Source organism: Ursus maritimus, unplaced genomic scaffold, assembly GCF_017311325.1.
Source record: "Ursus maritimus isolate PB19 unplaced genomic scaffold, ASM1731132v1 scaffold_5, whole genome shotgun sequence".
NCBI lineage: Eukaryota > Metazoa > Chordata > Mammalia > Carnivora > Ursidae > Ursus > Ursus maritimus.
In genome coordinates this window covers 38,388,874-38,404,905 of record NW_024426663.1, presented here as the reverse complement: position 1 = coordinate 38,404,905, position 16,032 = coordinate 38,388,874, and the positions used below count along the sequence as shown (strand labels likewise).

The 16,032-nt window shown below is 32.4% G+C and overlaps 1 protein-coding gene across 1 annotated transcript in view; it reads right to left on the bottom strand.

The window, feature by feature from the left end:
- The window catches only part of LOC103663878 (A disintegrin and metalloproteinase with thrombospondin motifs 6), a 175,439-nt gene that overhangs the window by 110,958 nt on the left and 48,449 nt on the right, over positions 1-16,032 (bottom strand). The window contains exons 4-5 of the mRNA XM_040622694.1: positions 13,224-13,370; positions 4,898-5,039 (exon numbers count right to left, since the gene is read on the bottom strand). Of these exons, the coding sequence (XP_040478628.1) occupies positions 4,898-5,039; positions 13,224-13,370 (289 nt within the window). The remainder of the gene's footprint in view (positions 1-4,897; positions 5,040-13,223; positions 13,371-16,032) is intronic.

The following is a 16,032-nucleotide window of genomic DNA, read 5'->3' as shown; positions in this document are numbered from 1 at the left end:
TTTTGAGAAATCTCCATACTATTTTCCATAGTGCTGCACCACTTTACATTTCCACCATCAGTGCACAAGTGTTCCTTTTTCTCCACATTTTTGTCAATATTTGTTTTCTTTTGTATTTGCTTTTGTTTGTTTATTTTTATTATAACCATCCTAAGAGGTGTGATGTAATAGCTCATCGTGGTTATGATTTGCATTTTCCTGATGATTAGTGATGTTGAGCACCTTTTAATATACCTATTGGCCATTTATATGTCTTCTTTTAAGAAATGGCTATTCAGTTCTTTGCCCATTTTTTAATTGGGTTATTTGGGGTGTGGTTTTTGCTATTGAGTTGTACATGTTTCTTAAATATTTTGGACATAAATCCTTTACCAGATATATGATTTGCAAATATTTTCTTCCATTCCATAAGTTGCCTTTTCATTTTGTTGACTGTCTCCTTCATTGTGCAGAAGCTTTTTAGTTTGATGTAGTACCAATTGTCTATTTTTGCTTTTGTTGCCTATATTTTTGGTTAGTCACATGTAACCATCTAAGAAGTCACATGTAAGAAATCACTGCCAAACTCAAGAAGATTTTCAATTTTTTTTTTCCCAGAAGTTTTATAGTTTTGGGTCTTATATTTAAGTCTTTAATCCATTCTGAATTAATTTTTTGTATGGTATAAGATAAGGGTCCAGTTTCATTCTTCTGCCTGTGGCTGTCCAATTTTCTTTCTTCCTTACTTTCTTTCTTTCTTCTTTCTTTTTTTAAAGATCTTATTTCTTTATTTGACAGAGAGAGAGACAGTGAGAGAGGGAACACAAGCAGGGGGAGTAGGAGAGGGAGAAGCAGGCTTCCCGCTGAGCAGGGAGCCCAATGTGGGGCTCGATCCCAGGACTCTGGGATCATGATGAGCCGAAGGCAGATGCGTAACGACTGAGCCACCCAGGCGTCCCTGTCCAATTTTCTAATAGGATAGAGACTATCCTATCCCCATTGTTATTGTTAGCATACTGGTCAGAGATCCATTGATTATATATGCATGGCTTTATTTCTAGTCTCGCCTCCATTCCATTGATCTATATATTTGTTTTCATGGCAGTATCATACTATTTTGATTACTGTAGCTGTATAATTAGCTTTTGAAATCAGGAAGTATGGTACCGCCAGCTTTGGTCTTCTTGCTCAAAATTACTTTGGTTATTCAGGGTCTGTAATGGTTCCATACGAATTTTAGGTTTCTTTTTTTTTTTTTTCCTTCCATTTCTGTTAAAAAGTGTCATGGTAGCAATCACCAGTTGACAGTTAACCAGTAAATTATGTAGTGGATATTGTGGACCTACACGAACCATTAAGTATATATGAATACAATGTTTAGGATATGATTTATAGCAATAGAATAAAGAAATGTAGAGTTATGTTTGAGATTGAGTCTTGAATTAATCTGTGCTTTTTAGAGAGCAGGCAAAAGATCACCCATATCCCCTACAATATATAGGCTCATTAGTGAGTTCCTTCCAAAGTGTAAACTTATTATTATTATTGTAAAATGGTTTTTTAATCCAGTTTTAATAATTATTCTCTGCTAAAGAAAGAGGAGACAAATGGAAGTGGAAGAGGAGTGAGACAATAGATTCTACAGAACTTTATAGGGAGCAATATTCCTCTAAACAGGCAAAAAAAATCTTTTTTTGTACAAACTGAATATTGTTTTATTTGCAGTGCAGTTTCATCCCGAACACATCAAAGACACCCTTAGAACTTGCTGATACAGCTAACAGATTTTTTAGATGATCTGGTAGGATCTTGTTTTGTATGCTACTCATCTGTACTTGTACCTTGCCTTGAGGAGGTCCTGACTATTTACACAGGGTAAAAAAATATAAAACTCAAATACAACACTGAGGGTCTCAGTGAGACCTGAGAATTTAAAACCCTGAAAGTAAGCTTAAGGAAGCTCTCCAGATCACCTCTCTCCCAAAAAAGACTTGGATAAGACGGAGAGGTTTGCTTTATTTTTTTTTTTTTAAAGATATTTAGAAAAAGACATCATTTGATGAACATTGATAAAAGCATCTCCCTAAATAAAATATATCTGTATATTTTCAGTAAATGAGACCTTTTTAAATTTTTGTTTTTACCTTGGGGTAGGTAAATCACATTCTGTATTTTAGTTTCACCATCTATAAAATATTAGTAGGTAATTACAATTTTTATCAAAGTAGTCTGAAGTATCTCAGAAAAAGGCACTACATAAATACCACAAACCATAAATCATTTATAAATTACTATACTATACAACTATATTACTCTGTCTACTGTTTTGTTCTCCTCACTACTTCTACTGGAATTTAGGAATACCTGGAAAACATACACGGATGATATACAAGGATAAGGGTAGAAAGTGCTTCCTGAAGTTGAATAAAAAATGAAAATTTTCACATAAATTCCCCAATATAACTAACATATATATTGATGAACCTACTCACAAAGAATTCCAGCAAGATTTTTTTTTATAACCACAGATATAATCACTGGAAACCCCATCAATGACCACATGATAACCCAAGTGAAAGAGAGAGAAAGCTGATCACCGCTGCAGTAATATATCATCTTGTAGTTGTTTAAAATCTTCCCTGGCATCATTAGAAACATGCTAGTTGAAAGAGGGATCATTTCCTGATGCTCCAACACCAGAAGTACCCCCTGACTAAAACGCTACAGTGCTCTTCTAAGCCTCCAGTGCTTGTGCTCAGTGTTCCTCTCAGGATGCTACACTTTGACAGCTAGCTAAATCAGGGCTGGACTGTCTTCCCTTCAGCTACTACCTGAAGTATGACCTGTTTACCTGACCAGACTCCTACTTTCAAAGCCACGACTGTTTTCTAATGTAGTATTTAGAATCATTTAAAACCTTAGGAATTCACCAGATAAAACATGATGTGTCTATAAAAAAGGAGCATATGCATTTTCATATAGTACATGAGTCTAAGAAAACCATTTTGCTTCAAATCAAAGTGAAAAGATTAATGATAAAATATGTGAAATTGTATAGGATTTTAAGATGCTAATGTCTTTCCCCAAGTTTCCCAAATTTTATTTTATATCTATTACAAAAGCTTTTATAAATATAACACATAAAGAAACAGAATCTAAAAGCTAGATATAAGAGGGCACCTGAGTGCCTCAGGCTGTTAAGTGTCTGACTAGGGCTCAGGTCGGGATCTCAGAGTCCTGGGATTGAGCTCCCCCACCCCTCGGGCTCCCTGCTTAGCAGGGAGTCTGCTTCTCCCTTTGTCCCTCCCCCTGCTTGTGCTTTCTCTGTCTCTCTCTCTCAAATAAAAATCTTTTTTTTTTAAAAGCTAAATATAAGGAACATAAACTGAAAATACACAAGTTTGCAATTAATATTTCTCTTACTTCACTTCAGATCAATTAGTCTGAAATAAATGAGATATACCGGTAGAGAGAGAGGATAATCAGGATGAAAATTTTATTAATTATTGAAGAACGAAAAGATGCATTCATAGATCTTGCAAAACTGATAATATAAATTATCTAATATGAAAATACATAGATGCAGTTAAAACTCAATTTCTAATAAAAAAACTAAAATGAGATTAACTATTTCACTTCCTAATAAAGAAATGAGATCATAGATAAGAATAACAGAAAATCTGTAATCTCATTTGATCATGAATTTCAACCTACTAAACTACAAGTATATAAAAAGACCATGACTGAAATTTGACCAACATTTTCTGTAGGAAAAAGCAGTCCAAGAAAAAAAGAAACTAAAATCATACAGAAATAATAACAGAAGACTCTGTACAGAGAGACAAGAAAGACCATAGTTTTACTCAAGGCTTTAGATATTTAGATAGTTGCACACAATATTTAAATCTGTTGCACAAAATGTGCTGCCAAAGCCTACCATGAATAATAATATCTTTGTCACCGAGGGGATATTTTAAAGAATCACTCTCCTTTGTACCATACCCAAGAGGAATAATTGGAATAATATATTGTTTAGTATTATCTACCTTAAAACTGAATTTCTTTTTTTGTTATTATTTTTATAAAGGGATTTTAAACACTATTTGCATGAAAACAGAAACCAAGACTTTAAACTTATGTCTTAAACCTGAATTTTTCTTACAACTTGTCATTTAAAAATCCTATTTTCATTCAGCATGTTTACACTGTGTACCTACTATGAATATGTCTCTATACTAAACACTGATTCTTTCTCAAAACTTATTAATTATATATATAATATTATTTATTTGATTTTAATTTATACTTTCCAGTACTGAGTCATTTCAAGTTGCTTCATCCACAGCCCACTTTTTTAGGCAGACACGAAGAGTCAATTATGAAACCTACATTTTTTTCCACAGTAATTTTCCTTGTTTTTCTATTTGGGTTAATGTCATCTTGTCCCCACTCAGTTGTTGTGTTAGAATGTGGGCAGTGAATGAAGCAACTTGAAATGACTCAGTACTAAAAAGTATAAATTAAAATAAAGGCTCCTAGCCAATGTGAAAATTTCCTTAAACCCAATTATTAGAGAACCAGAAAAGACTAGGAGGGGGGAGTTTTCAAAACCATAACATTTCAAAAGACAAACTAAAGTTGGCATCATAAACTCAGGACTTAAAAAAGAAATAAATTAGAAATTATTAAAATTCTACCCGTATCCCTCACAAGACATTTGAAACTTGTTTAAGATTACTCAAATATTTAGAAATAGATAGTAGACAAATGGTATCAGAAAAAAAGCAGTATGCCAAAGGCCATATTTAAATTAATGATGTTATCAGAAGTAAACTATGCTCAGTAAAAACCTAACTTAATATTTGTGTCATGAAAGAACACATATAAATGACTAAACATACGGATTAAGACTTCTTACCCCATATTTACATTGGCGGGATGTTGCTCCATATTGGAAACGGCATTGCTCATCAGCATCATACACCTGACCTGGGGCCACAGCTGGATAAAGAAAGTCACGCTTGGGAGGCTCATTATCAAGGCAAGTACCACGGCCTGAACTGTTCAACATAAAGGATCAAAGGAAATTAGGTACACTATGGACTATCTCCATCACAATTAATGAAACCATGTGTTGAACTCTTTGTTTTAATAACTTGATGCATGAAAAGCAATACATTCTACCAATAAATAGTCATATAGCAAAACAATAATTTTACTGAAATGTGAGTAAGAGTGCCAATTGTTTTTTCCAGCACCAAGACACAATAAAAGCATCTCAGACAACAATCTGAAAATGTCATGTTGGCCTTAAAACACTGATTTAAACTAATTTCTGAAGGAATCAAAACAGAATTTCATATTACTCTAAGCTTCTTGTTTGTTTTCCATGAAAATATAACCACATCTGGTAGTAGAATTAAAAACATAAAATGTGGAAAATTAAAAAAAACCCAACAACCACTATGGTTGTAATTCTTAAAAGACCTAATCAATATACTACTCTAACTTGGGCAGAACAATAGATGTTGTAGTAAGACATGTCCAAAGGTTCTTGAAATATTTCAATAATAAATGGGCAGAATGACAGATGAGGCCAAGATCCAAAGTTCTCTCAAGTATATTAGAAGTGTTTAGTCTCTCAAAAATTTCATATTTCATCTAGGGTCATCAGAGTTGGAAAAGAGAATGTTCTCCTCTCTGCAATTTCTGCTTTTCAAAGTATGCTTGCACTCAAACATAATATTTTAATTCAGTGGAACAAATAACATAAAGATCGCCAAAAGCCAGACAGAATACCTTAGTTTAAAGAGCTTTATACTTTGCTAAATATAATTGTTCATTTTTTAAGTCAGTGTGCATAAAATAGGACAGATGCTTTTTTACTTTCATTTCACATGTGAGTAACTTAGAATTTTTAAAGAATTCTTATGCCAACATTTAAAAATTTTTTCCAACATTCCTGTCAATTGTGCCAGCACTTGTGTTTTTTTTTCCAAATCTTTTCCATCCACTTTGCCAAAGGAAAATAATTTCACAAGTAGAAGTTCCTCAACTATTATTTAGGACAGTACAAATTTTCATTTATAGATAAGTAAGAAAGAGCCATGCATAATAATGAGTTTCATATTCACTTACTATTTTGTCATATTTCTTAAAATGTAAAAGTTAATTTGCTATATAAAAATGTGTATTTGCACAGCAGCAAATTAATACGTTTTAAAAATTGAACCATACTACTCATAAGGTGATAGATTCAAAAACTCACGGGGCAGAACATTGTCTTCTTTATACCTTTTCCTTTCATTTACACCCCTCTTGATAGGTTTTTCATCAATAAAAATAATTAGATGGAATAATAAATGTAGTACTAATATAGATGGGTTTATTATTGGCTATTATAATCATTTCACTTGTCACTGTTCAAGGTATTTAACAGAAAACACCTTTTTTCACCCAGCTATCCAGTTTTCATGACAGAACGCTTTTTACTTCCTATTTATTGTACTTTTAGAAATTGACATGCACCTCAGTAAGAGAAACTCTTTCTAGATGAATTTTGAAAATAGCAAGCTTTTTTATTTCATTATGTAAAATATCTTTAATCTACATGGATATGCAAATGTTAAGCAAATGCAATTCTACCAGTAAATTCAAAATTTTATATTAAGATTAATGATAGAGGTCAAATGTGAAAAGTATACTGAAAGAAGACAATTTTGATAAACTGTAATATTCATGAAATAAGTCAATTAGCAGTCTAATTCCATAATTTTTCTTCTAAAATATCAGTTTCATCTCCATCTACAATAAAGTTATAAATGTCTTTATGACAGGATTAAAATATGTAAAAAAAAATCAAGTACCATTATAAATCAATGGGAAAAATTAAAGTACTGAAGTATATAAGTACAGGGTGCCATAGGCAAAAATATTTGCTGATAGCATAACAAAGTATATGATATATTCACCTAAGTAGCATCAACTCAAAAATCTATTAAAAATTATTATACATAATTACTTGCAGATATGGAAAATTAACCTAAAAACCTAGAGGAAGTACTATATGGACCTCCAAAAGAGTTTAAGAATAGATACCTGGGGAAAAAAAATACTTTCTGATAGCAAACTGAAATTTGGCTTAATTCAGAAGGAAGAAAGAATAATTACTTCATCTAAAGTTCTTGTTCACAGGTATTAATGATGTTCTAATCCTGGTTCATGTTCTTTAAAAAAATATCAAATCCGACAACCATCGGAAGGGCCTCCAGACAATAGAGAAGACATGCACTGTGGTCACCTGTGGACAAAGTCTTCTTCTGAAAAGTTTATTCCAAAAGTGCATTTTTGTTTCAGTTTTTTTAAGTATTTACTAATTTGTATTAATGTGGTCTAATTAAAGATCTAGACAAGCGTTATTCTCCTTTTCTGTATATTTTCGCAGAAGGATAAAACACTGTATGAAATAAAATATACACAAAAAACATAGATCTTTATTAAGATGAATGCGTATTTAGGAATATGGCATCAACAAAAGCCTTTTAATGGGTTTGGTTATAGTATTGTACAAACCATGAATGCTTCCATGTCAAATGTCTTACCTATTACAGACTCTGGGAAAACAAGGGTGGGGATATCTCCAAGATTGATTTAAATTGTTTCTACATTTTGGGTAGAAAATGAACTATATTTTTCTTCTACTAACCATATTTGATATATATAGTAAAACCTGGATTAAACTATTTGGGGGCTGACGTAGTTTACATATTTTAATTCTTAACCAGAGGTTAAGTGACAAAAATATTTTTTCCATAATGTTACTAAAATTTGCTACTTTCCTGACACTTTTAAGTAAGTTAAATTTCTAGATCACAATTATTTTAATTAACTCTTAGAAAATAATAATTCTGGATATTTCCATGCCTCTGAGTCATCCACTGCCATTATGAAATACCATAGCTATAAGTATAGAAGGTAGAGGACATGGATCTGAGAGATGTATATTTAACCCTAGAAGTGCTTTTTTTTTCTTCTTATTAAATTCCCAAGAGCTCAACCCTAATCACACCCTTCACTTTCTCCAGAAGAAGTAACTAATATTCTGACTTTTAATATAATTATTTCCATGCTTTTTTTTAGTTACTATTCATCTGTCAATTATTAATATGCCTATTTTTGGACTATATAAAAAGAGTCATAGCGTAGGCTTTCTTTTGTGACTTTATTCTTTGGTTCAAATATAATGAATGTGAGAAACATCCATGTTGATATGTATAGCTGTGGCCTGTTCATTAATATTGTTCTTTAATTCCATTTAAGACTATGGGACAATTATTTATCCATTCTTCTCTTAATCAACATTTGCATTATTCCTAATTTCTGAAAATTGCGAAGTATGCTGATATGAACATTTTTGTACAGGTCTCCTGGTACAAATGTCTTTTCCTTTCTCAACAATATTAGATGAGTTATTTTCTTATATTTTTTAATGCATCTATTCAACAAAATGGAGATATGAGTAACTGTTATTAAATCTAGGGTTCTAGCTAATTAATATAACCATACATTTCTTACGATGCTAAGTCTAGTGTTATTTATGCTACTCTTATCAAAATAATAATAGTAGTGGTGTTATATATAAATCTTCTTGAATTTTCTCATCGAATGGCACTTTCAAGCATAGATAGTCTGTGCTTTGGTCATATGCAAATTTTTCCACTCAGAAAACAGAAACCTCACTTGTTGATAAATTAAATGAAAGGCACTGTTAGTTTCCATCTATGAGATATTATTATAACTTATTATTATTAAGCAGCAATATATTTGTCCTGAGCAAAACTATATACATAAAAAGTAGAACTCTATTTCCCTAGCAGCATACATTTCACTACTAAAAGCCCAATCTTTATTAATATATACAGCAATAAAGATGATAATAGACTCTACTTTTGCTTATGCATCTAAGACAAGACAGAAAAAAAATGTGTATTAGCTTGAGAACATGCTTTTTCCTAGATTATGAAATTCTTAGTAAATCAAAATATATTTACATTTCCAGAAATCTTTGCAGCCTGATAGCAAAATCATATTTCATGTATTCTACTTCTAATTTAGAGAAGTCGTATTTACATAGCTTGAAAATTAGCCTTGAAATGGGAACATGAGCCAGAGTTGAATCTTCAGCTTAATTTTACAGTTCCCTATGTAAAATATGCACCCTTGGCTTTGTTTCCAGAACACATGAGCACATTCTCCTAATTGCAATTTTAGATTTGTTTTTTACTTAAACAATTATACTATAAAGTACAGACCTTCAGCCTATAACACAGTGGGTCAACCTAAAAAATAAATCTTTCTATATAACCCTATACATATCTTAACAGTCTTTTAACAACAACAACAAAAAGTTAACATTTAATGCCAACTCCTATTTCTTTTTTTTACCACAAAATTGTGCTCATACACCTAAGTTAAAGAAAAATGAATCAGACTGTATCATCTATGGCAAGTCAAGTGTCTTGCCTACTATGTTATTGTAAACTGCTTTATCAGTCGTCACAAAACAAACAATAACTACCTTCTAAAATGAGTTACTGTAGGTCAGACCTTTCTCTTTTGCCCTCTGTATGACTAGAATGCTTGAATAGAACTGAATTTGAGGCTTCCAACAAACAAACACTGTACTGCTAATTATTTACTCCGTCATGCCCTTTTCTCCAAATGTAATTATGACTTATCAAAGATTTTTATGGGTTACGGTGAAGTCCCCAAAACATGCCTGATAAATGGAAGGAGGAGAAAGCTGTTTTGCTGTCTCTTGGGCTCCATATAAAAAAGGATCCCATCTATGAAATTGATTTCCATTGAAAGATTATTGATACTGACCTTCAAATGTAAGTGCTATAGAGGAAATGTGAGTGTCTTAGTCATCCTGTTCATCTTCTATCACTTTCCTTGTAGCTCTTTCTTTCTAGTTCACCTTCTACCATAATATTGCATTTCTTTTATTCAGCTTCCATCCTTTCTGTGAAAATGGCTAGTCTGTATTTAATTTGGAGCTGTAGGAAATTTTGCTATGGATCTCTGACAGTTCAAACAATTTAACAGACTTTAATTTAAATAGAGCAAGAGTTGATTCACAGAGGCTCCGGAATTTTTGAAAACTATATGAAATTACTCTGTACTACCGCTAAGTGGTGGAAAATGTATGAAAAACTGGCCTAAACTACTTCTGGCTGCCTTCCACCGCCTGGTAAATTAGCCCATAGTCATCAATGAGTGTGAGCCATAATACCAGGTTCATCTTTCTCTATTTTTCTAAATAAATAAGTAAATAAGTCCCGCAGGCAGATAGGAAGGACACTACCTGCAAAGCCGTCGTCGAAAACATCAGAAGCTGGCATAACACGTCCATTTTAACGGAAATGGGTTCTTTATTATTTAATCAGGACGGCTTCTGGGCGATTCATGAACCACTTATTGAATCACCGAGTTTAAGAAATCTGAAAAAAAATATTGGGAGTTGGTAAACACCATCTCCTGATTGATCAATAGCACCTAGTGTTTCAGAAAGACACGAGAGACTTTACTCTATTGGCATTTAAAGGCCATGGAATTGTTTTCAGTTGAACATAGTGAATAGTGAATCTCTATAAATCATAGAAAGCTCATTGTTAAAATCCACCATCATCTTGGGCCTATGCAGTCACTAAGTAAAGAAAGGTATGCATTTTGCTGGCTGGACTGCAGTTCCTAAACAATTCATCTTTCAAGACTTCTTTTTCTTGAGAAGAGAAACTAAAAATGTTATGAGTCTTTTTGAGCCAACTATAAAACATAAATGTAACCTCAATCCCTGATCAAAATATCACTGGATTTTTAAAAATATCACACATAGCTGTTAAAGCAATTAAGCCAACTGCATTAATAAAAAGGAACAAAGAAATTCAAGAAAGTTACTATTATGTCTTTGCGCTCCAGTGAACTGACCTTTTTAAAGGGCCCTATGTTTAAAAAACCTTATTGCTTGGTCAGATTATAATCAGAGCTGTTTAGTTTTTTATTAAAAAGGGGAAAAAAGCCAACTTTCCCCAAATCTCTACCCATTGTCTTTCATATCTATCTTTTACTAATGGCTTTAACTGTGTGAGCATTCCCATGAGGATGCACAACAGAAAAATTTTTATAAAATAGAGGATAAATAAGCCCTTTAGAACCCTGTCAACACTAATCATGCTTACATACAAAATGCAAAGAGGCAATAAGGCTTAAATAATACTTTTTGGATTAATTCTTTTAATTAATTCAATGGAACACTTTATTGCAACCAGTAATAATTTTACATCTCTCACCAAACCTGTGGCGATTTCTTAACAGTATTTTATTAGTAATTTAGGGATTCCCTTTCCAAGTATTTTAACAGCCTTAATATAGTTTCATCAAGGCAGGGTCTGGCAAGACCTCAAAAACTAGTCCTTGTATTAGGAATACAAAGATGGTCCTAGCAAATAGGCTGTGCAAAATAAACAGGGTAGGGGAGAAAGAAAATTGGTACTTGGAAAAAAAAAAAAGACATGAGGAGAGAAGGCTTCAAAAATGCACAGGAATACTGAGCATATTATACAGTTTGTCTTTCTGGTGATAGACACTAAGATTCCATTATAAAAACATGAGCCAAGTCAAAGGAGAAATTCCAGATCTGGCTTGATTTCTGGGGAAAGCAGATCTTCAACAATGTTTAAAATTTAGGTAATATGATCTCATTAAAAACATCTTGGAAAATGATAATGCTAGTGCTTTGTGTTAAAAACCACTAAAAGATGTCAAACAAATCTTCTGTGGTCTATCTTTATAGCCTTCAACCCAGTTTTGGCACTAGCAAGTACAGTGTTATAATTACTAATTACTAACATTAAAAATTTTTAGGTTATGGCATAATTATTCCGAGGAACTACCTTCTGATATGAATTTCCAATTCCTTCTATTTCATTATTACATTAATTAATTCAAAAAAGTCCATTTTAAACATTTATCTTTTGATCTCTGATTGATGAAACCATTGTGGTAGGTAATTTAAAATCTCTTGTTTGGGGTTTTAAAAAACTACATAATTTTAAGTTTTCAGAAGTTTCAGCTATTAGCAGATATGAACCAAAACTTTAATAAATAATATTACCTTACATAACCTATCTGAATTTTTAAAGTTTTAGACCATAGTCATATAAATGTGAACTTTGAACAAAGACAGTTTTTAAAAAGAATTTCTATAGTTTCATGTGTGTTTTTCTATGATTCACTTTTTCACAGAATACTTAATCCCTTCTCCCCAAGAAAACAATGGCACAAAACAGTTGAAAGTAATGATACAGCAATAAGGCTCAAAGCCTCTATATTATTTAAAATAATTTTTACCAGTTAATGAATGTCTACTGTGTTTCATACACATTATAACATTGTACGTAATTATATATATAACAACCTGAAGATGCATGTATTATTACCTAACTCATTTAACAAGTGAGGTCACTGAAGATTAGGAAAGGTTAAGTAACATGCCCATGGTCACACAGTTAGAAAGTGAGACCTAAGTCTATGAGAGTTTCTAAAGTCCAATCCGAAAGTCCTATGCAGGTGAGATACGAAAGAATATCTGCTTTCATAAACACAGTTATACCTCAGCTAATTTATTATTTCACATTTAAGTAACCAGACTCTTAGAATATACATTAAAAGATCAGCAAAGAAGTTCTAAACTGCAGAAAAGATGAATCACATAATAAATTTTCAAAGACAAATTTTCATTTTCTCATTTACACTTGCTAGGTGTTTGGTTTTTTTGTTGTTGTTGTTCGTTACTATTAGATACTTTGGCATTCCTAAAAAAACTTCAGTTTTTTCAACAACAAAATGAAATATATAATCACTGAATTTAAGTTTGGCCCACGCTCTATTTAACTGTGTAAATCTAAATTCTTTCTGACATTGTTTCCCATTTATTGAACATTACTGACACTCACATCATCAACCCCACTTATAGCCTTGCTCCAGTTTCTCTAATCTACCAAATTCTGTTTGAGTATGAAGGAAAAAATTTGCCACAACGATATATTAAAGTATTTTGGGAACAGCCTGAAATATCACCCTATAAAAGTTACTCATTATGCAGTTTGAAGCACTACATATTAGGCTTCTACCAATGGCTTACTTCTGGAGCAATTCATCATCACTCTCCAGAGATTACTTACTCTAGAAAGCTGGTGATATAGTCTCGACTGCAGGCAGACCAGGAAAAAGGATTGGTATTTGCAGTAATGTGAGCTGCCATAAGTTTTGCTGCTTCATGACCTTTCGTCCCACAAGAATTTCCAATTCCATCATGGTTCATACCAAAACTGTTTTAACAAGGAAGAAACATAAGAAACATAAAAGAAAGAAATAAAAAAAAAATGAACCCCCAATACATCCTTTATTTCCTTATTTGATCATTTGTTAGCCTTATCAACATATACCTTCTATCAAGATCCTCTAAGGAAATACAGGATTCAAGTTAAGGAGACTACAGAATAATTCTATGATAGAATTTATTTTTATATCTCTTTAATTGATCATATACTTTCAAATGTTAGCTTACATGAATCAATCTTTCCTTGAACAGATAGGGAATATATATTAATTCTCACTTTATAGGTATAAAAAATGAGATTTAGCAAAGATAAATGACCTATTAAAGATCATACAGTTAGTAAGTGTTAGTAGAAACTGCCTTTTAACATCCTAGAGTTCATGCTACCTCACTATGCTGAATCTAAAAGAGAATTATAAAAATATAGTTATAATCCATGGAGTTCTAGGTTAAAGGCCAAATGCAAAAATCATTTTTCTTATTAATATAGATAGAGGAGAATTCAACATATATGCAATTTATGTTTGTATGTGTATGTGTGTTTTCAAAACACCTTTTGAAAAATCTTGATACATTTAAGTATTATGATTATAGAGTTTTTCTTTACCTTGGTTGCCATTCATTATTCAAAGCTTGTCTTTGCCATTCCCTCCCACCATGTCCTATAGCCATGCTTAGTGCTATTATCAATGTGATACAAAAACATAACTCAGTGATAAATCATACATTTTTTCTATAAAGGATATGAATATGAATAAATTTTAGTCTTTCTCCACAGATAGTCAAAAGCGTCCATTATTGACGGCACTGGAGGAGATAATGCTAAGTGAAATAAGTGAAGCAGAGAAAGACAATTATTATATGATTTCTCGCATCTACGGAACATAAGAACTAGGAAGATCGGTAGGGGAAGAAAGGGATAAAGAAAGGAGGGGTAATCAGAAGGGGGAATGAACCATGAGAGACTATGGACTATGAGAAACAAACTGCGGGCCTCAGAGGGGAGGGGGGTGGGGGAATGGGATAGACCGGTGATGGGTAGTAAGGAGGGCACGTATTGCATGGCGCACTGGGTGTTATACGCAACTAATGAATCATCGAACTTTACATTGGAAACCCGGGATGTACTGTATGGTGACTAACATAATATAATAAAAAAACATTAAAAAAAAAGCGTACATTATTAGTGAAAAAATAAAGTTACGTGTCCATTGTGACATCCTAATAAATATACAATGAATGTGTTCAAGGAAATAAGTAATATGTGTGACAAGACTATAAAATAGATGATGACAGTTGCTGGAGAAAAAATTGAAAAGGTAGTTGAGAACAGAGAATTACAATAAATGAAAGTAAATAATAATTTTGGCAGTCCAGAGACACTGAAGATTTCTGAGCAAGAGCAACTTAAGATTTCAGAGGAGGAGAATATGGACTTGATCTGTATTTTAGACAGGACATTATAGTAATTCTATGGTGGAGACATTGGAGTGGGAAGAGAATGGATGCAGGGAAAGCAGATGGAAGATCATTACCAATTGAGAAATGATGTAGGTCTGAATAGGGCACTGGATAGAGAGCTGGGGTTAGATTTGAGACATGTTTAGGAATCTGAATGAATTATTTTTCATTTATGTATTTATGAAAAAGAGCCATAACAAAGACATATCATATGTGGGGCAAGGAGAAGAAACTAGTAATTCGCATGGAGGAGTGAACATAAGCAAAGGAAGAGAAGTACAGAAAAGTGTATATCCAGAGCCCTAAATTAAAACACCAAGTAACCCACCAAAATAACCAAAAACTAAATACACCAGTATTTAGTCTTCTTGTTTGACATAAACACACTGGAATCAGTCTCTTTGAATGATCTTCTAGGAATATGATGGTGGACTTCACAGTTAATAGAATTGGATATAATTTTGTCAAAACAATCAGCTGCAGAGTTACATAAAAAGCTCCGTAACGTAAATTCATAATTCAATAAACAATATTGTATACTTCTCTCAAAGGCTGATGTTGTCATGTGAATATTACTATGATTCTTTTCAAACGATGATAGCTTTAAAAAAATTATTTCCTTTTAGCAGCAGCCTTATACATATTCCTGAGTCTATTGAAGATAGGTATGGCAGACACAGATGGCTTTAAGAAAATTATTTTCAAGATCTCAGCTTCCTTATGTATTCTTTTCTTAAAAAAAAAAAAAAGTCAAGCTTCTCCTTTTTATATCTTATTTCTCCTACCTTTTAAAAGAAAAACTTATTCTTCATCCATCTATAATTTTACAATAGTTCATTGCCTTGGGGTCTAAAAATGTGTGTGTCAAGAAGAGGCAATCAGAACCATTTTGTATCAGTGTTGAGAAAGAGAATGATTTTAATGATTGACTAACATATGTAGTTTCTTGTTTTCGTCAAGTTTACGAGAGGATATAATCAAATTAACAGTCGATGGGTTGGTAAAAATTTTTGATACCAGATCACCATTTCACCATTGGTTATGTTCTAACAAATAATTCAAAAGGCATTCAAAGAATTGAGTTATATTTCTACAGTAAACTCCTTTCATCTATTTATGCGAACAAATTTTTTCAGCATTCAAATCTATAAGAACAAAATCAAAGAGTCAAATTGATGCTGAAATTCTGC